Source organism: Xenia sp. Carnegie-2017, unplaced genomic scaffold (genome assembly GCF_021976095.1).
Source record: "Xenia sp. Carnegie-2017 unplaced genomic scaffold, XeniaSp_v1 HiC_scaffold_23, whole genome shotgun sequence".
Taxonomy (NCBI): domain Eukaryota; kingdom Metazoa; phylum Cnidaria; class Anthozoa; order Malacalcyonacea; family Xeniidae; genus Xenia; species Xenia sp. Carnegie-2017.
Genome location: NW_025813486.1, coordinates 17,981,375 through 18,003,101, shown reverse-complemented (window position 1 = coordinate 18,003,101; position 21,727 = coordinate 17,981,375). Strand labels below are relative to the sequence as shown.

Here is a 21,727-nt window from a genome sequence, read left to right as displayed (position 1 = left end):
TACAAGAAATCAGGCGCACTAGAACTGTCTTTGCATCGGCTACGACATGAAGAAATTTAAAAAATAGTATTACAATTTTTCATTGCAGTCGACAATATCATTTCAAAGCATTTTAGTGTCAAAGTCTGTCTGGCTCGAATTTCAATTTCCAAAAACCGTCTAGGAAGCCTGCCAAGTGCCGACTTTAATATCACTTCATATATAAAAATAATCACCCAGCCAATACGAGTGATCTGATTGTTTGTCGTAGATCATACTAGTATTTATAAAGAAAAGGTTGTACTTGTAATAATTTTTCTAATAATTTGCTGTTGTTGATGTATTGTTTATATTAAAAAGCGAAGGACTCGATCTTGCTCAATGGATATTAAGTTATTTTGATTAAAAATTTTTTCTATTCTACTTCTAAATATCTTAACGTAATAGTCAGTAGCAACTTTAGTCTTCTCTCAAACTCTTTACAAAAGTAAACAATCAAGTTTATCGTCGTCCAAAACCTAAAACTAACATATATTGCAACTGCCGATCATTGTGCATACGGAAATGAATTAAACATAATTACACGTAGGCAACGAGTTGCTTGTGTATATTTATTTAACTTGCGACTTATTTTATCTGCAAAATGTTCCTGCGCATTGAGGGAGTATAGTTTTGTTTATGCGAAGAAAATTTTTTGTTTCTATACTAACGATAAAGGTGGAAATTATCAAAACGAAAGATGCGTATATTTCGCTGTGAACTGTTCGGTTGTCATAGTGCAGTTGAGAGGTGTCAAATTTTTATTTTGATTATAAACATCTTATTCACTTTCTTATTGGAACTTTCACGGTCAAAACTTATTTAACAAACTCTACGTACCTTACTAATTTTCCAGTTGAATATCACGAGTTTTGTTGTTCCTGTTTTAATTAAAAAACCTAATCAGCATGATTATCTGAAATATTTTTTAATTAGGGCCTGATTATATGGAGGCGAGCTAGCCCGATGATTTCAATGGATTAAAGGAGCCAAAACTTCCAGGTTAAAAATTCCAACTGTTTGCCAAGCGCTACACGTCATCCAGGTTGTAATGCTCAAATTTGGGTAAATTGGCTATTTTAATTCTAAATGTTTTGCGTAGTTATTAAATCAGAATATTAAAGACAAATATCTGCCTGAAAAAAGTCTGCCAAAAAAAACGAATAAACAATCTAAATCCTCTATACCTTCTTTTAGGCTTCACACGACTTCTTTTCTCCAACGAAAAGCTATGGAATGATTTATCAATCTGTATCAATATGTACGTAGAGCCTGTATAATTTGCTATAACTTATTACCAAGACCTTACTCATAGTTTCATCAATATAACGAAGTTATTGCTTTTTACAGCTAGATATTTCGACACTCAAAATATATCGATCAGATGGCGATGGCGAGCAAAGAAGTTTAAGCTATCCTAAATGATCAACGTTTATGGCTGGTTCAATGTACAATGAAAAAGAATACGCTTCAGAATAACAAATCTGAAGAACGAGATCAAGTTGTTGTTCATTCACTTCATTGCTATTGACTTTCTAACACAATTCGAAAGCACATATTTGCATTAGCCAAACAGATACTTCCTGAAATGTTTTTCCATTCAAAATTGCTTATCAAATTTGGAATGTGAATTATTTCTAATTCAACAGTTAACAAGCCTTGCGAAATGTAGGGAGCTTTAGCAAAGACATGTGAACAAAGACTCAGACAAAGACTCAGTGAACTCGACATTTGAATAACTGGAATGATAACCGAAGCCAAAAATGGAAGCCAAAAAAATATTCGTCGTCATCATTTGTCATCACACGTCAGTCTCTAGTCTCTCGCGTGTTAATTTAAATTTTTTTAAATCATTTGTCCTTTGGTAATGTTAGAGTTCGGATCTTGATCAGGGCGCAAAAATAACGAAATTTTTGTAATGAAAAGGTTCACGGAAAGTAAATCAAAGTGATAAATCGAGAAGCAAGGTGAGCTAAACTTAGTAGATATGCTCTTAAGCTGCGGTTTTCCTTTAAAACATATCAAAGTCTTTAGGGATATTCAATTATTGATATCGAGATGACAGACATTTAGTATTTCAAGCACTATCGAAATCGATGAAAAATACAATCGCTCTGTAAAAAATAAAATGCGAGTTATAGACTCAATATTTTTTATGAAACTGGATATTCAAGTATCATTTTTCTTCGGAAAAACAGATCTTTAAATCCACTGAAATGACAAAAAAAGACAAACACTGTCTGACACCATAAATTTTGGTGCCATCACCATTACACATTTAATTTAACATACCATCAAGAGGTACACCATTATACTGTTTGATAGCACTCAAAGCATCATTCCGATTCTGATACACAACTTCCGCAGTTCCATGTGATCGCCCCGATGCATCATAACGAACACACGATCGCTTCATGTTACCAAACTCGCCGAAAAGTTCCTAAAAATGCACTGGAGATTAAAAACTACAAACTAAACCAATCATGAATAAATAAATCATAGGACATACTTGAATGTCTGTCTCTGAAACGGCAAAATCAAAGTTTGAGATGTGATGTTTGGTTCCTGTAGATAAGCCACCAGCTACTGACTGACGCTTACTCTCTCCACCATTGCCATCAAAAGATCATGTTGCCATTTGTATGGTAATTGTCGAGCACCAGTTTGCTGCAAAAATCATGGGACAATCACATACATCACTTCATTCACAATTCATAATTATCATTTACCGAGCACCCATAAAAGGCTATATTTTGGTAGCCAAACGCTTGTAAACAATTAATAAAAGTCAAAGCACCAGAGGACGATTATTCTATAATCTATTTATACTATTGTATCTACACCAGGTTATTACATAGTATTTCTTAAGTATTTTCTATCTGAGATATTTTCTGAATTCCTTCGTCTGTCTGACGCTATAAAATACGCTATAAAAATTCGTTTATAACGTTGCCTGCCACCAAGAACTAGTTTCCAGGTCTCTAGTTTTTAGCACACGGTTTCACACAGTTACTCTTTCTCCATCCCGGCCTTCCCACAATACAATGTTTTCACAAGGTTTAACAAATTTTAATGTTTAGCGTGAGCACAGCAACCAAATTAATTTAAACGAAGGAATGTAAAAACCAATGGTAAAAACTCTTGAGAGCTTCAAGCCGTTTTTACATAAATAAAGTATGGTTGAAAAAGTTGGTGTACGTATGCTGTACATTACGGAGTTTTCGCGTTCAGTGAAACAGATTTTCCTTAACACTCAAAGGAAAAGTTTCTTAGATACAACAAAATTTCCAATCTCTACATAAATGCATTATAATTCTACAAAAATAAATACATAATATTTAGTTGCTCGTCAAGCTCAACACAATAAATGTGTGAAAAAGCTTCTATTATTCTACAAGATGTGTCACAAAGAGCAGAATTTATAGTTTTAATCCCTACACTGTGTCCACGGTTGTATAAATGAAATGAATTGCGATGATGGAAGCAAGCAAAAAGTCGGTTTAAAAAATATTTCCACTTCCCAGAGCTATGATTACGCGTGTTTAACAGAAGATGTATAATTTTTATTTATTTTGGCCACCATGATGTTTATTAGATATCTTTTTTACAAGCACAGAGGCTTTTCTGCTCCCAGAACTTTGACGGAAGTACGTAATGCACGCGTGGGAGTAGCATAGTCATTAGGGATTGAAATTATTGCAATTCATAAATTTCTAAAGTTTTCTTGTTTTAATATACTCAGTATAGTGCCATTTTTTCAGAAAAACCTGTACAGACTGTATTAAACTAAGGCTGCGTTTACACTATACCGGAATTGCACATCTGGACATCTAAATTGCTTTAAAGAAGTAACTTTTCGGAGTAAAAGCTTAATTAAGTTGATAGATTTAGTCTATTTATTTGTATTTCTGAAGTTGAACACTTTCACTGCCTTTTACTACAAAAATTTTATCTGTTACGAAAGTAATTCGGTATGGTGTAAACGGGGCTTACTTCTCTTTGAAATCAACGCATTTTGAATTCCCATGACTCAGCAGTAATTCATCTATGAACAATTTGCTCGTCAAAAGAGCGTGGAAATAAATCACTTCACAAATGATTTTCTTGTGAAAGTGATTCGAATTTCAAAAGAAATTAATAGGGCACAACTGAATATATGTATATACACCCCCCAACCAATTAACATTCTAGTTGCACCTCTGCAGCCAAGTTTTTATATATCTTGGCAAATATTTCAAGTAGTCTTTAATACGTTAAAATACCAAATTACTAAGTAAAGTGTTTGTATGTAACATCATGGCGACCATGTTGGTAGGTTAAATTATAGTGCCGATGCTCAACAGAGCATGAAATTAACATGAACTCTTTCCGATCATTGTATGAGATTTTCTACCAACATGGCGACTGATGAAAACGCCCCATTAGTCTTAAAGACCTCGTTGGGAAGACTTTTATTGATTGAACATTCTATACACGACATGCATAATGTGATCTTGTTTGGTTTGGACCATGTCAGACAGCCGTTCTCGTAGAACCGAATACCATTAAGAATTACTTAAACTACCGCAAGAGTAAAACAGTAATAACTTTTTTAATTGATTTGAGACACTTATTATAGAATTTTTTTGTTTTTGTAAAACACTTGGTGTCATTATGCAATCAGATTTTGTATTACATGTGATGGAATCCATTTTGTTAACAAAAATTGGGAAGATTATCATGAAATGTAGGTTGCAGGAATTTATTTGCAAAAAGCTACTCCGAAGAAGATGGCAGAAGTCTATTTTGGAATACATCAACTTTTTGCAAAACTTCTTTCTAAATTAGATAGCGAGGGAACTCTCTAATTTAGATAGAATATTAGAAATATTTATGCATGTGTAAATGTTTTTGTGTTCGTGTGTTAGATGTATTTTGGAATTCACACTTTTCATGATTAAAATCTTTAATTGATCATCTGCAAACACCGAAGAATGAAAGTCATAGATTTTGTCTTTTAAAAAAGTACTTTCTTCTAATGATAATACTTAGTACTAAAACAACTAAAAATAATTTGTTAAGCTTAATTTAAGAAACGTTAATTGACCATGATAGGCTGTCGGTTGTTCTAAAAGAAACACAAACGAAAAATTGATAGATTTGATGAATGATAGAAATTCAAACACACTTACAGCCACTGACTTCCTCTTCTTGATCTTCACGCCTACCGCATCTGAAAGAAATGTCTAAAAAACATGTTAGTGGCTTGTCAAAAACAAACAAACATACACCTATGTCTTGTTCTCGTAGTTCTCGTCCTCTGCATCTGAAAACTACTAAACAACAAGTTAGTAGTATGTCAAAAAAAAACCAAACATATACCTATGTCTTGTTCTTGTTCTTCTCGTCCTCTGTATCTGAAAACTACTAAACAACAAGTTAGTAGTAAGTTAAAACAAACAAGCAGTCAAACAAGCAAACAAACACATACCGCAGTCATAATTTTGCATTTATTTCCATGTATATCTGTAAGAATATTCATCAAAATCATGACAAACTGTAGGAACTGATAAATTTTGTGAAACAGTGTTTGCAGAAGATCTGTTACTTTAAAATTTACAGTCGAAACTCGTACTTTGCAATGATTTTGTCTACAGTTGCTAACTGCAAAATTTGCAGGAAGGCTTATTTGATGTAATATGAAAATGTCTGATCATTCAAAGAAGTTGATATGAAGATATTTGCAATTTATATAAAAAGTGCCTCCGCGCTCTTTAATGTCACTATAGTAGTTTATAGCGCCGCAGCATTTAATAGTCTAGAATAATCCCAAATTACTGGCCGTATAATCATATTTACGAGATGGACAAATAAGCACTCGCAATTAGCACTCAAGTTTGATTTGAAGATTCCGAAACATTTTCCTCTCTCCTGATGCATTCTGTTTATGATACCGTAAGTTTACTAGCTTCGCAACAAGGCTACCCATGTTAGGTATCTAAATTATTTACTGCATGGGCATTGAAACATTTCATTCAGTTGATTGTTGTAACTACTATGTGTAGACATAGTTACAACATCCCTCAATGTTATAACTATTTACAATGCCTATTATAGGTACACTGTATGAATAAAGCGATTGAATATTTAACGTCGACGGCTTGTTTGACTGTTAAAGTAATCTCTTGAAACAGTCGTTGAATTTAAAGATTTTGCAATACTCTGCCAGGGTAATGCAAATTCTTTTTTAACTATAATATTTCTGCTGTAAATACATTCTTAATTCAATGCTGCATGCAGGATCCAAACGCAAAAAGCACCTCCATATTGATATATGTTAAAAAGCACGTTAACTGTTTTTTGTTGACCTCTACAGCATTACTGAATGTAATAGACGTACCACTCAGTTAACATGTAAATACAAATTAGAACAGGGGCGTAATTAATAATGGCACAGAGTGTGTAAGTCTTGTGTAAACACTGTGTGAACTGTGTAAACTGGTGTAAGCATTGTGTAAACAGTGTAAACTTATGTAAAGCCAGGGCCCCTTGGCCCGAGGCTCTCCTTCCTAGAATGTGCTTTTAATGAAGAAAATTTTGCAAAGTAGTCTTCTGCATAAAATAGAAATATAAAAATTTTTACCAGCTGCCCCAGATGTGGAATTCTGACGCCATTGAATAACAGGATATATGCTTAATCCTAAGGGTCATAATTTTTTCAAACGACTGCCTTAGAAACAGTAAATATATAGGATAGCAAGGAATACAGAATTGGAAATATAAAATGAAAGTAATATTTTAAAAGGCATGGTAGTCGAATGATTGATATGAAGAGTGAAGAAGCTTAATCTATACATTTCTTCAACTTGTAGCATCTTGAAGACGACTTTGTTGTCTAGAGATATGTAATACGGAAGCCAGAAAGTTCATTTTTTAGTATAATATGTTTTCGTATACTATCGACTAAATATTACTTTTATAAATGCATTACCCGCGTCGTGACATCACTCACTTCACTGGCATCTTTTCTCTTTATCTTCTGCGATTCATAACTTTCTTTATGGCATTCACCGTCTGCATTATTTGTCTTAAAACTTAACTTCTCAGTACATTGTGGTAAATAGAAACATGATATATTTATTCTTGGTGTGCAAGCCACATCATGGCCGCCATGTTGGATGATTTTAATAGAGGGCTTTCCATATATACAATGTCAATATCATCCAATATGGCGAATATCCATTGCTCTCTCACTTCCAGTGGAATAGTTGCACTCCACCTATAAGAAGGTGTTCCAGAAAAAATGGAACCTGCACAAATTATTACGTATGCAATAAATGAAATTTGTATACGGTAATTAATCGGCTATCGCTATTTGTTTCGTCTGGTTAGATTTAGTCATACGCTTGTCCATGTTTGTTGCAATTTATGGAAAATATTATTATGTTTTTGTGGCTCCTATAACTCAAGTAATGTAGCTTTGCCTTGACAGAGCTACAGCGTAGTAATTTTAGGTGAGAATCAGTGTGTGACGACAGTAATATTAAGATTTAACTTGTTTTGCATTAACTGGCTAATGCTGTACAAACTTTAATAAATTCCAGACGTGCAGAACTGTGAAGTTCATTGAACAGTTTTGAATGCCAGTTATATTATTGTGCTTCATAACTTTAGCGAATACATAATTATTTACGTGGGTTCCGTACTTTTTGGGACACGCTGTAGAGCAGCTTCAAATGCCAAAGTTACACAAAGAGAAAGTATTTTCCTCAGTGACGGATCCAGTGTACGTCAAAATAAATTGTAGCTCCTCAATTTTAAATTCAAATTACATTTAGAAAAACAATATTGGTTTTGAATTTCTGAAGCATATAATTCTACCAATGAATTTTCCTCTAAGGTTTTTAGAAGTATTGATATACGCCAAAATGTGCTGCAGTAATTTATTTTGACTTACTCTGGATCCGCTACTGATTCTCCTTTATCAGATACGTCTTGCAAACACTAATGGATTGGTAGTAGAGTGTTTGCATGTGACGTCATGGGGGGCCATGTTTGGGGTAGTATCATCAAAGTGCCGATGCTCAAACGAGCATTAAATTAACATTTGTTTATGTAATGCAGTTTTCTGAAAACACTCTATGACACAAGTTGAATAAGCGCGAACCATTGAACTAAAATACATGGAACGCTACCTGTAATAGAAAACCCTAGTAATTTTTTGAAGCCAAATCTTACACCCAGACACGCGAGATTTACACCAGGACACGCGTGTGTAGTCAATCAATTTTTCCTCCGCGAGAGAATCGCAAAACACAACACACGCGAGTCTGGGTGTAATCTCGCGTGTCTAGGTGTAATCTTGCGTGTCTAGGTGTAAGATTTGGCTTCAGAATTTTGCTTCAGTTAGCGTTCCATGTATTTTAGTTCAATGGTGCGAACACAAGTATTGATAAACTTAAAGCAAAATAATAAGCAAAGCATTAAGCATTAGCATCGATATAGGCAGTTAAATACAAGCATAAGAAAATGAACAAAAAAATCTGTTTTCTTTTGTCTTTTTAAGTCTCACGAGTATAGACAACGTAAACGTATTTTAAATAGATGAGCAATAAAAAAAATAAAAAATGCAATGAAGTGTCACAATCATCAAAATCAACATAGGCCTGTTTCAAACGTTGAATTTTACATGAGGGTAATGCCTTAAAGACAAAAGAAAATGAGATAAAATTCCTCATTATCGTTTGTTTTAATTGCATTCGGCTCATGTACATGCGACGTTTGAAACGGGCCATAAACACATGCACAACGACTTGACACAACGTATAAAATAAAACAAAAGTAAATTGAAAAGAAAATTCCTTTTGTTTTCGTGCCTTCTAACCCCATGAGAATGTGCTTTGCCGATATTCTTGGTTGTGACTATATGTCACTACAGAAAACCAGGCTTTAAGCTAGGTTTCTCGCTCATACATGTTTTGTTCACTGGTGTAAACCAGGCATTAATTTATAAAATATGTTCGTCAGATTAAAGAGTGCATGAGTTTTCACACAGAAAGCTTAATGTCTATAAGCTCATTGTTTTGGCTAATTGTTAGTATACGGTTCACAGACAACCGTGAATCATTTATCATGTTACAAGAAGATATTATTGAAAAAGACGTCCCAAGTATTTAGCTAAAAACCATAAGATAATTACACTAGAAATACCTGCTTTTATTAAACTAATTTTATTTCTCCAATTCAACTACAACTCACCATGACATCTTCACAATCGTAAATATAGCATTACGGCCGAATATTGACGATTTTACACCAGGATTTTCAAAATGATGCACCAATCATTAATATAGGGTTGATTTTGTTGACACGCAACTTCTCGTCCACCCAACAATAGCCATTGAACAATATCTTCCAGCCTATTGGCATCAATAATATAAGCTGAGTCAATAAATAATTTGCCTTAACGTCAATACCAAGAACTTACTTAAACTTTTCATCAATACAGCCACAGTATAGAGAATGCAAATGCAGAAAGTTGACTTCGTGTGTGACTGGCTATCACCACAGTATAGGGTATATATACAGTAGATCCACTTCGTGTGCAATTGGCTGCGATTTATTTAATTATATTATTGGCTGCCATTAGCCCTTTTATCAGTCCTATTGGTCGAAAAAAGCAAATGACTGGCTGCAACTATGGTAATCACATGCGTAATAAGATAGGCGTGGCACGAAAAATTTAATGGAGCTGCTCTACTGCATATCACTATATTGTGCTATCACTGGCTGCTGGTACATTTATTTAGATTAATGGCTGCCGTTAGCCATTTCATCATTCCTATTGGTCAAAAAAAGAAATGGACTGGCTGCTACTGCTGTAATCATGCGTAATAAGATAGGCGTGGCAAAAAAAATTCAATGGAACTGCTCTATGTAATGTATACAATCAAAGACATCCTGGACGATGTAAATTAGTAAAAATTAATATAAATAGAGAGCCTCTACAAAGCCTTAGGGTCTCTCTGATAAAGAAGGCTAAGGCTGGTCTTTGAAATATAATTCCAATTTTGAATCCATACGAGTCTGAGTTTGATTTAATTGTTAATGAGACATTACAATCTACTGTGTGTTCATAATACTGTGACGTAGCCAAATCCTTGCTTTCTAGAGCTAGACATTCTCACTCGACAAATATGAATCAAATAATACAAAGCGACTTGTTCAAAAATACTTCATCACTAACACCTACATGATTAGAGTATATGATTGGTTCAAATTACAGTAATGTTGTTATTTTAACCCAGTCGTAAAGCACATTCATATTATCAATAATTAAGTTCTTCGTTTTTTTTCCAATGGAAATTGCAAATCAAACTGAAAATTCAACATTTTCAGTTGCAATATCTCCCAATTAAAGATTGTGTTAACTTTTTCTTACCATTATAATTTATAAATATCGTATGATTTTTAAGTACCCATTTAACACAAATTGACACCTGATAAGTAGTCTTCGAAATGCATCATGTCTTTCAGCTTTACAACAGTTCTTTTTGAAGTATTGGGTTAGTGTTCGGGTTTTGAACAGTTTTTATAAGAATTATTTTGTTATTATTTTGACCATTCACCATTGTATTTGCCAAGACGACAAAGTGTCTATTTCATGTCAAAGTTTTTGTAGTCGAGTCAGTAAAACGTACAACACTGTTGCAAGATGTGTATATAGCAACCGCCTATACAAGTGGTATTTAGCAATCCTTACTTCAGCAGATAATTCGTCCAGATGACAAATAAGACCAGTGGCGTAACCAGCCTGCATATTTAATAATGCTATCTAACTCTTTTCCACAGAGGGCATTTTATAAAAAAAACAGTTATATGATACATAATTATGAAATATTAGCATGAATCGATAAAAAAGTTTTTACAAATGCTTGGACTGCAAACAATGATAGTTTTATGTTTGTATTTTTATCAAATTCATACTCAAATCACACTAAACTCAAAATCACCAATTGCCCTTCACCAATTATTGTTGCATCGGATTCGGAAACGTTTTATCTTTCGCCAAAATTTTCTACAGTTTCAATAGTAGCGGGCACATCACGCACAATCTCTTCAGGATTTGAATTCGAATTAGGATTGTCAGCAGAAAAAATTGTGCTCGTCAGCTCATTGTTTTGCTCGGGATTTGTAGCTGGCACAATGTTTGGAAGAACATTACCTCTCGCAAAACCACGAGTAGCTGGTGAGTAAAATGGTGGTACGTTACACAAGGTTACGGGACTAGAAGGAAGTGTATCTGTCATAGTATTTTGTTTATTGGTTGAATAATTCAGATTCTCAAGACTGCCAGCAGTTTGATTGGTTAAATAAGTTGTATTCTGAACACTTCCAGGTTGAGAGGTGGAGCTGGTTGAGTTTCTCTGTCTGCTTTTCTGACGTATATAAAAAATGATAACCATACCAAAAATTAGTAGAAGAACAACAGCACCAATTCCTCCCAATATAATTTCAATGTTTCTTGTCGATCGTGATTTGTTGCAAACTTATTAAAATTTTATTGTAAAAACAATAAAAACAAATAAAAAAATCAATTTGCTCATGATCTAGTTTGTCTTAAATAGTCCTGGTCTCCCAGATGATGTGACTTGTACAGAATGTTTTTAAAACTCTTACTCCACCTAAAAACTGCATTATCAGGACTTAAAAAGGTGCAATTCATATCACAAAATGAGTCGCGACTCCTTGTACTGACTCTTAACAGTAGGCAAATGAAAATCTATTAAAAAATTTTTTTAAAGCTTTTACAACATTAAAATTTCATTGAGGTGTCCATTTTGAGCAGTTTCTTAACTGACTTCGATAATATTCAAGAATATCTAACACACCATTGTGATTAAGGTGTTACCGTCTAATATCCACGATTTCACGTAAGAATTTTCCAAATGATTCATTATTTATTACTGTATTACCTACCCTCCTTTAAGCTTGATACGGCTTCTATTTAATCAATAAAAGTCCGTGGAATAAACTTTTCTAGGCAGTCTGTCTTTTACGCTGAGTCTGTTTCATTTACCTTAACGACAACGTACCACCACATTTCTTCAGAATTGTCATCTAGGTATTACTGGCAAATATACACGATTCTACGCAAGGATTTTTCTAATGTTTCATCAATCATCACTATGTATTAAGCTACCTTTTCTAGTCTCGACACAACTTCCCTTCCACCAATCAGAAGAAGTATAAAGACTTCTCCTAGCAAATTGGTATCAATGATGTACGCTGAGTCCTTATAATTTGGGTTAACCTCGCCACAAAGAACTCACTCAAACGTTTTCATCAGCACAGCAAATTCTTGACTTCTACTGCTAGACATCCTCATTCGACAAATATCCATCAGATAGTGAGCAAAAAAGTTATTGTTATTCTAAATGTTCAGAGTAGTATATGATTGGTTTAAAGTACAATAAAGAACAATGGATATAAATAGCGAGAGTTATTGCTCACTGCTATTTTTAACTCAATTGGAAAGCGTGTTAATTTTAGCTTACTGAAGTATATTTACCAACCAAAATTACAAATTGAATTGCAAATGAAAGTTATTTCTATTTTAAAAGTTAACAAGCATTGTAGACACTAATTATTTCATCACGACAAAATGACTAATTGCCGCATACACATGCATTTATTTAAGTGTAGATTTTATAGTTTCAACAACTTGTGTGTGATAAGTCATTAGTTACAACATTATTTCTTGATAATGCATATACATTGCTTACATACAACTGCAGTTTCTGTAGCAAAAACGAATCAAGAAAATTATATTTATCTGTGCAGAACTTATCAAACGATATTTTCTCCATTCTATGGAGGATATTTTATCAGAATAACAATGTTTGATATATAAATAAAATTGAGTTATTTAACATGCACTAGTTAAGTGTTTTTAAAAACACAAGGCTTGTACTACAAACAATGATAAAAGTCTTTTATTTATACTTTCATCAGATTTCAAAATAAAATCAAAGTCCCTTTTGTCCTCGACAGACTATTGTTGCATTGGACTAGTAAACGTTCCCTCCTGTGACAACATTTTCTACAGGTGCATTAGAGGTGGGCACATTTCCCACAATCTCTCCAGGATTTGGATTTGGATTGCGATTGTCACCAGGGACAATTGTGCTCATCGGTACAGTATATACGTTTTGCCCTGAATTTGCAGCTGGTACCAAGTGGGGAATAGCACCATGATTAGTAAAACCAGGAGTAGCGTGGATGTAAAAAGGCAATGTGTTACAAACGCTTTCGTAACTTGGTGGCGGTATGCCTGTCATAGTATTTTGTTGATTGCTTGAATAAGTCGGATTCTGCGGACTGCCATGTTGATTGGTTTGATAAGTCGGATTCTGAGCACTTCCAGGTTGAGTGGTGGAGCTGGTTGAGTTTCTTTTTCTGTTCTTCTGACGTACGTAATAAATGATAACCATACCAATAATAAGTAGAAGAACAAGACCACCAATTGCTCCCGATATGATTGCAATGTTTCGTGAGGAATGTGATTTGCTAGAGGCTATATAAAAATTTAAATTTTACTGCAAACACAATAAAAGCAATTAAAATAAACTGTTTCTGTAATCGCTTTGTTCGTCTTTGTTTAAGTAAAAACATTTACCGAAGCTAACTATATTAATCTATGCAGATGTGATAAGAAGGCCTTTTTGATTTTGGATAGATATTATGGTCTAGCTCTTTTTTCAAAAAATTTCGTTTTCTTACATTTATGAATTTCATTTAAGCAAGTGTGTAGTTTATTGCAATGATTTATCGATATAAATATTATTCGTTTTTTTAAATGATTTTGGCAAATGGAAATGATTCAATACTTATCATCTGATAAATCTTCTCGAGGAATTTCACAATATTCTGACTTTATAAATAAGCAAAACATTTAAAATAAAAAACACCAATTTAATTGGCCTATGAAAAAATGTTTTATGCAGTGCGGTGTTTGAAATTAAATGAAGATATGATCGTCGCATTTTGCTGGACAATTTAAGCAATTGTCTCATAAACCTGAAAAATTCAGGTTACACAACAGGATTTGAACCCATGACCTCTGCGGTGCCGGTGCAGTGCTCTGACCAACTGAGCTATGAAGTCACACAGTGGTGAACAGGTCAATTTTTTTGGGCTGATGTTATCTTGTGAAAGGAATGTCATGTAAAAGAATGTTTTATGCAGTGCAGTGTTTGAAATTAAATGTAGATATGATCTTCGCACTTCTATAATTATTACAATGACTTCTTTTTCAACACTTGAAAACAAGAAACGCAACGCTTGTTGAACCTTTCTTCACAAAAAATCCGAAATTGGCAGTATAATAAAACGATGAGTTCATTAGTGCGAAGATCATATCTACATTTAATTTCAAACACCGCACTGCATAAAACATTATTTCATATGACATTCCTTTCACGAGATAACATGAGCCCAACAAAATTGACGTGCTCACCACTGTGTGACTTCATAGCTCAGTTGGTCAGAGCACTGCACCGGCACCGCAGAGATCATGGGTTAGAATCCCGTTGAGTCACCTGAATTCTTCAGGTTCATGAGACAATTGCTTAAATTGTCCAGAAAAGTGCGAAGATCATATCTGCATTTAATTAATTGGCCTACTTGGAGAATTATCACAGGAATGACTTGTGGTGCTTCAAACAGTTGTAATTTTACGCTTGAAATTTTGACTCCTTGCAATGCACTTAAATGAACTGGTAAACAACCCCTAAACCATATATGTAGCTTTATATACGCAGCGTACTAAGCATTGTAGAATATTGTAAAGCTCAACATGTTGAGAGGGTTTTCACACATTGCTTGGTTAGTACTCAAGAAACGCTTCACAATGTGAAGCCCATGTTCAGTCATCATGTCGACAGACTTTGCATGTAGCTTACTAGCACACTGCTAGAATTACCAAATATATTTACCTGTACATGCTCCTCTTGTAAATGTAAATTCATCAACGGCAATGTTTACGTAATAACCCGATCCTTTGATACCTTCAACAATTATCTGTAATAAAATGTTGATCATTTGGTGTAGTTCAAACTATATCATGAGTCAATGAGGGGTATTGTTCAATAAACATTAGCAAAAATGATAATAGTTTTGAAGCTTACCCGGTAATCTGAATTGAATCCTGCATATGGAAGGGTTATACTGACGTCGAACCATCTAAACACACCACTTCTGTTCGTTTCTGACCATTGTAATGTTTTTGTCCTTCCCAGTATCTGCTGATAAACTTTCAACATACCACCTGATGTGTCGTATATATAATAAGAAAATCGAAAACAAGTGGCCGAACTCTTGAAGTAATCACTAACTAGCCAAGCCTTATCCCCTCTTCTTTGTGAGGATGCCTCCATATACGCATATTTTCCTATAGAAAAAAGAGGAAATGAATTATATCATGAAATCAAGAAAAGATGATTAAAACTTTTTACAACTAAAATGTTATTTTAGGCGTCTGCATTTTGAAATCATGAGGATGTTCTATAAAGGCGTGTTTTGCTATATAAAAATTATAAAATGACAATAAGAGCTTGTCTGTTAAACTTTGCCCCTCGCGTCGTCAGAACTCACTGCAAAGCCCAAACATTGAAAACATCAAACTAAACGTGTGAAAGATTTTGGTCGAGAAAAAGAATGTTGGTCTTAAAATGAGATGATTGCTTCAACAAGAAAATACAACTGTATCCAGTAATGGAAAACAGAGATAAAAAAAAGTAGATTGCAATGGATATTATACCAATCAGACACTGAATCACAATCTTTTTCAGAAACTCAATGTTCGAGTTATAGAAATAACCAGATATGATTATGGTGAAAGTTCAATTTAATTTTATGCAAAGTCATTGTTTAACTAACTAGCCATAAATAATCGTATTCGCATCTTTGACGATGAGACATGAGAGATGAAGTCGGAAGTGGCATAATCTCTAAGCTATTTATGGAAAGGACAATATTTCTTCAGATCGCTTTACTTTATAAAGTACGTAATAAATTAAGGAAAAAAATTTACCAAATGCAGAGTTATATGTATCAAACGCAGGTCCTGTGTAGTAGGAATTAGTCGAACCCGAGCCTACAGTCCAGTCAAAATCATCATAAGTATATCCGTCATAGTTAATATTCCTCCATGGACAATTTGTTGTTCCCAGTCCATTTTGAAAAGTACATCCTCGTGCATCTAAAATTTGAAACAAAACAGTACCAAAATATTAAGAAACTTTTTAGTTGTAATAAACTATCAATTAACTGTAAGTTTTTACAAATTTACTGTGAACGTGACATTTGCATGCTAAAAGCGTCAAGGATCTCCATGCAATTGCTACAAAATGAAAAAGCTTTGTTACTCACATGTTCGTTGCCATGGTGGTACTGTTGTAAGACTGTACAAGGGGGTCGTCGACTGGACATTACAGTATCCATTTTTAAGTTGTATATCATCCACAGCAATATCTCCAGTAAAACCAGATCCTCTGACTCCTTCAATAATAATCTAAGAAAAAATATTAATGAACTTTGGTATCATAATAACAATAAAATACGAATTTATTCCCCTGTATATCTTCCTGTGTTTTTGTCAGGAGATGCGTGATCCTGACTATACATTTTTTTTAGTTTAGTGTCTTTATGACCAAGACTCTGATTTTGAGCCCTTGTTTGGCGTTTTTATCAAGAGGGGTGTATTTTGATTACTTAAAAATTTCTGTATTGTATATCAACGTATACTATGGCTTACGTCGGTGAAAAATCTTTATCTTGCATATAAAATCACGTACTTTATAGGTATAATATATGCCATCCACGTTTACTTGTGCTTTAAACCACGTATTGCCCTGATTACCACTTTTGCTCCAGACTTTATAGTCATATCCATAAGCTTGTCTGTACACATTCAAGGATCCAATGTCGTTGCCATACATATGATAGTAAAAGGTGAGACATTTTCTTGAGTAAGAAAAACTTTGACTGACCAACCATGCTTTGTCTCCTTGCTGTCTGGGAGAGGACGTTTCAAGGAAGAAATACTTTCCTGGTAGAAAAGACAAGCAAAAAGTGATGGCTGAATATAACCTTTCTGTGCGCTAGGAGTTTCGTAAATATAAATACTCAACGCATCGGCATGTTTTTGATGTTTTTAGAGGTTATAGCAAATTGGTTAGCAGAATACAGTTACCGTTACATTACTCCCTTGGAACAAATGAAGCTTTGAATTGTTCTTAAGCCTGGTTTTCACTAGCGACATAAGCATAAGGACAAACAAAGATAAAAGAAAATACAAATGAAAGCAATGAAGCCACTGACATAAGCATCAACATAAGAATAAGCACAGCAATTTGACATAAGCATAAGGTAGAACAAAAGCAAATTGAAAAGAAAATCCTTTTCTTTTTTTTTCCTCTAACAACAGGAGAATATGCTTTGCTTTGTTTTTTTTGCTTGCGCTTCTGTGTCTAGTGAAAACTAGGCCATATACTCAGACTTCAAATTAATTCCCTCGGAGCTTTGTTCTTTTTATAAACAGATAATATATGTCCTATATGTTCAATTTATTCTCTGACGAAAATTAACTGATATAGATTTGAAATTAACCGAATTTTTGCTTAAAATAATGACTAATAACTAATTAACATTGACCATAAATTGAAAAGACAAGCAAATGGTAATGGTTGATATCTAACGGTCGGATAACGTGTCTGCCCTTGGACATCCTTAAATTTACTTACTCAACGCAATAAGCAAGTTTTTTGTTGTGGGACTACTGCATGCAGTTTAGCGGACACCTAGGACGCTGACCCAAACCCTACCCTATAATCCTAAGTAAAAACGAGCCCGCGCTCCCCAGTCGAGCCTTTGTTGTTTTTAAGGATGATAACGAAACGACTTGGTTGGCAATATACAGTAATGATCAAATTACTCACTAAGGTCAAATGAAGCATTATATTGTTCTTATATACACAGACTTCAATTAATTCTATTGAAGCTTCTTTCTTTTTGTAACAGATAATATATGTCCCATAATTAAAGCTAATTTGTTCATAGACGAAAATTACTATAGATGGTTAAATTAAGCAAATTTTCGTGTTAAATAATGACTAATAATGAAACAACATTTACCATAAATTGATCCTTTTGAGTCTGTGCTTGGACCAGTATTGGAGCTTGATGTACTGCCTCTGCCAATCGACCAATCAAAATCATCACTTGTTTTTTCATTATGCCATGGACAAGATGCCGTCATACCATCATCGCAAACTGGAACAAAAACAATCACACTTTAATGTAAACATTATTCCAAAGCCATCATCAGAGAATTTATATAATATATTAATCCTAGCACGGTTTTAATATGCACATAAAAAACATGTGACTTGGACGAGATTTGAGCTCGCACCTTCGGGATACCTGTCCTCACCTTCGGGATACCAAGGATTAATATATTATATAAATTCTCTTATGATCGCTTTGGAAAAGTTGAAAGTCGAAACACGGTGCCATCCAGTAAACTGCTATAGTGGCGAGAATATCTCGTCCGTATGCAGTTTTAAAAGAGATTTGACTCGTCTCCAATCACTGTGGGCTTGGTAGCTCAACAGGTAGAGCGGCGGACTAGTATCCCGAAGGTGCGAGTTCAAATCTCGTCCAAGTCAAATGTTTTTCATGTGCCTATTAAAACCGTGTTAGGATTAATATATTATATATATACTCTGATGATGGCTTTGGAATAAAGTCGAAACACGGTGCCATCCAGTAAACTGCTATTAGTGGCGAGAATATCTCGTCCATATGCAGTTTAAAAAAGTTTGACTCGTCTGCAATCCCTGTGGGCTTAGTAGCTCAACAGGTAGAGCGGCGGACTGGTATCCCGAAGGTGCGAGTTCAAATCTCGTCCAAGTCACATGTTTTTCATGTGCATATTAAACCGTGTTAGGATTAATATATGTAAACATTAGACACGCAAGCTGTGTCATAAAATAAGAAAAATACTTCAAAGTTCAAGCATCTATTTATCGCCTTTGTCTGTTAGGAAATCAAGATGAGAGTCAACGAGTAGGAATATAAGAGCCGTCATAGAAGAATATAAGAACTTTTTATATATTAAAGCCAGCTTTTGTTACCATTCATTAATTAGAAGTAAGATGTTAAATTCAAAATCATGAAAAGAATTGGTTGAATGGTTAAAAAGCCCATGTTTTTATAAATCGATTGGAACACTGTTTCTTAAATACATTAGTATAAATATGTATATAAAAAAGGTTCACAGTAAGCTTACTCCAAGTAGAAGTAAAATCTACAGATATACTTACATTTCTTTACTAAATGGTGTAATAATGAAATCTATGTGGACATTTATACGTAAAAACTGTGATATGTCCCCCCCCCTGAACCATGAAGCATAAAACCTTCAGGTGTACGACAAAATCTCAAACAGGTTAAAATTGATCTCCCTGTAAATTTTACTTTAAAATTATTTTACTGCGCATGTTCAGTCAACATGTCGAGAAAGTTTTCACGTAGCTTAATATACTCATACCTGTTGTGGGGTACAATGATACATAATCACATGCTCCAGTTGTAAATGTAAATTCATCAACAGCAATGTTTACATAATAACCTGATCCTTTGATACCTTCAACAATTATCTGTAATAAAATGTTGGTCATTTAGTGCAATTCAAACAATATCATTGTTCAATTAAACAGTAGTAAAAATGGTAATAGTTTTGAAGCTCACCCTGTACGCTGAGTTAAATCCAGTATTTGGCAGAGTTATATTAACGTCAAACCATTTAAACGCTCTACTTTTTGGGGTTGCTGTCCATTTCAATGTTTTTGTATTTCCCAGAATCTGTTGATAAACTTTCAACAAACCACCTGATATGTCGTAACTATAATATGAAAATCGAAAACAAGTGGTCGAACTCTTGAAATAATCACTGACTAGCCAGGCCTTGTCCCCTCTTCTTTGTGAGGATGCCTCCATGTACGCATATTTTCCTAAAGAAAGAGAGTATATAGAATAAGATCAAGAAATCAGGAAAAAACTCTTCACAACTAAAATTATGTTTTAAGTGTTTGGTTTTTAAATTTGTGAGGATGTTTAATGAAGGCGTGGTTGACTGCTTGCTTTGTAGTATAAAAAAATAACAATAAGAGCCGGTCTGTTAAACTTTGTCTCTAACATCGTCGGAACTCACCGCAAAGCCAAAATATTAAGATCATCAAGCTAAATATGTTTAGGGTTTTGGTTGAGGTAAGAAATGCTGTTGAAAGTGGTTGATAGGTTTAACAAGGCAATGTAAGTGTAGTCGGTATAATGGACAAAAGCATATGAAAAAAGGAAGTAAAGAACTGCAGATAATAAGAAAATGTAAAATGTAAAATGTTCATAAATATGACAATTTTTCCTTAGACCATTGTTCTGTATAAAGTACAAATATATAAAATGAAAACACATTTACCAAATGCCGAATTATTTTTATCAAACCCTGGTCCTGTGTAGTAAGGATTAATCGAACCCGAGCCTACAGTCCAGTCAAAATCATCATAAGTGTAACCATCATAGGCAACATTTCTCCACGGACAATTACGTGTCCCCATACCGTATTGAAATGTGCATCCTCGTGCATCTAAAAATTAAAATAAAACAATTCTATAAAAATCAAGAAACTGTCTAATTGTATTGCACCATCAAATTATAACTATTTACTGTGAACATGAAATTTTGCAAAAAAAAACGTTAATTACTATAAAATATAAAACTTTGTTACTCACATGTTCGTTGCCATGTTGGTACTGTTGTAAGACTGTACAAGGGAGTCGTCGACTGGACATTACAATATCCACCTTTAAGTTCAATATCATCCACAGCAATATCTCCTTCAAAACCAGATCCTCTGACTCCTTCAATAATAATCTGTAAAAAATGAATGAGCTCTAATATCATAATACTTAAGTATAGGTTTATTTCCTGTATTCTGCAGTATTTTTTGCAGTAGCGGCATGATCCTGGCTAGATATTTTCTCAAATATAATTTCTTTATCAGCGGGATTGTGATCTAGAGTCCTTGTTTGATATCTTGATATCTTCATAAAGAGAGGTGATTACTTTAAAACTTCTTTGATTTCTACTTTGATTACTTTAAAACTTCTGTAAAGTCTACCAGAAGCTGTTGTTTGTTAATCTAGCCTACCTCAATAAAATATCTTAAAATCACACATAAAATCACGTACTTTATAGGTATAATATATGCCATCCACATATACTTGTGCTTTAAGCCACGCATTGCCTTGATTACCACTTTTGCTCCAGGCTGAATATTTATTTCCGTAGATTTTTCTGTACACATTCAAGGATCCAATATCGTTGCCATACATATGATAGTAAAATGTGAGACATTTTCTTGAGTTAAAAAAACTTTGACTGACCAACCATGCTTTGTCTCCTTGCTGTCTGGGAGAGGATGTTTCAATGAAAAAATAGTTTCCTGGTATAGAAAGGACAACCAAAAAGTTATGGTTGAAATCTAACCTATTTGCACTTGGACATACTATAATTTGTATAGTAAAATTAATCTGCCAATTTTTTTATGTTTTTAAGGGGGTGTTTATGTGAAAGCGGGCTCCCGGGCTGGCTCGCTTTGCTGAAATGT

The 21,727-nt window shown here is 34.0% G+C and overlaps 1 protein-coding gene across 6 annotated transcripts in view; it reads right to left on the bottom strand.

Moving 5' to 3' along the window:
• LOC124449408 (MAM and LDL-receptor class A domain-containing protein 1-like) overlaps positions 1 to 21,727 on the bottom strand; it is a 42,859-nt gene that overhangs the window by 10,335 nt on the left and 10,797 nt on the right. The window contains exons 12-24 of one of the 6 annotated variants that reach the window (XM_047000325.1): positions 21,309 to 21,562; positions 20,850 to 20,991; positions 20,537 to 20,704; positions 19,810 to 20,072; positions 19,610 to 19,718; positions 18,193 to 18,330; positions 16,854 to 17,107; positions 16,429 to 16,570; positions 16,091 to 16,258; positions 15,186 to 15,448; positions 14,994 to 15,078; positions 13,419 to 13,573; positions 12,405 to 13,379 (exon numbers count right to left, since the gene is read on the bottom strand). In XM_047000325.1, coding sequence (XP_046856281.1) covers positions 13,068 to 13,379; positions 13,419 to 13,573; positions 14,994 to 15,078; positions 15,186 to 15,448; positions 16,091 to 16,258; positions 16,429 to 16,570; positions 16,854 to 17,107; positions 18,193 to 18,330; positions 19,610 to 19,718; positions 19,810 to 20,072; positions 20,537 to 20,704; positions 20,850 to 20,991; positions 21,309 to 21,562 — 2,453 coding nt within the window. In that variant the 3' untranslated portion in view covers positions 12,405 to 13,067. Of the gene's footprint in view, positions 1 to 12,404; positions 13,574 to 14,993; positions 15,079 to 15,185; positions 15,449 to 16,090; positions 16,259 to 16,428; positions 16,571 to 16,853; positions 17,108 to 18,192; positions 18,331 to 19,609; positions 19,719 to 19,809; positions 20,073 to 20,536; positions 20,705 to 20,849; positions 20,992 to 21,308; positions 21,563 to 21,727 lie in introns of those variants that run through there. The other 5 variants (XM_047000324.1, XM_047000323.1, XM_047000321.1 and 2 more) reach the window with 5 other exon arrangements.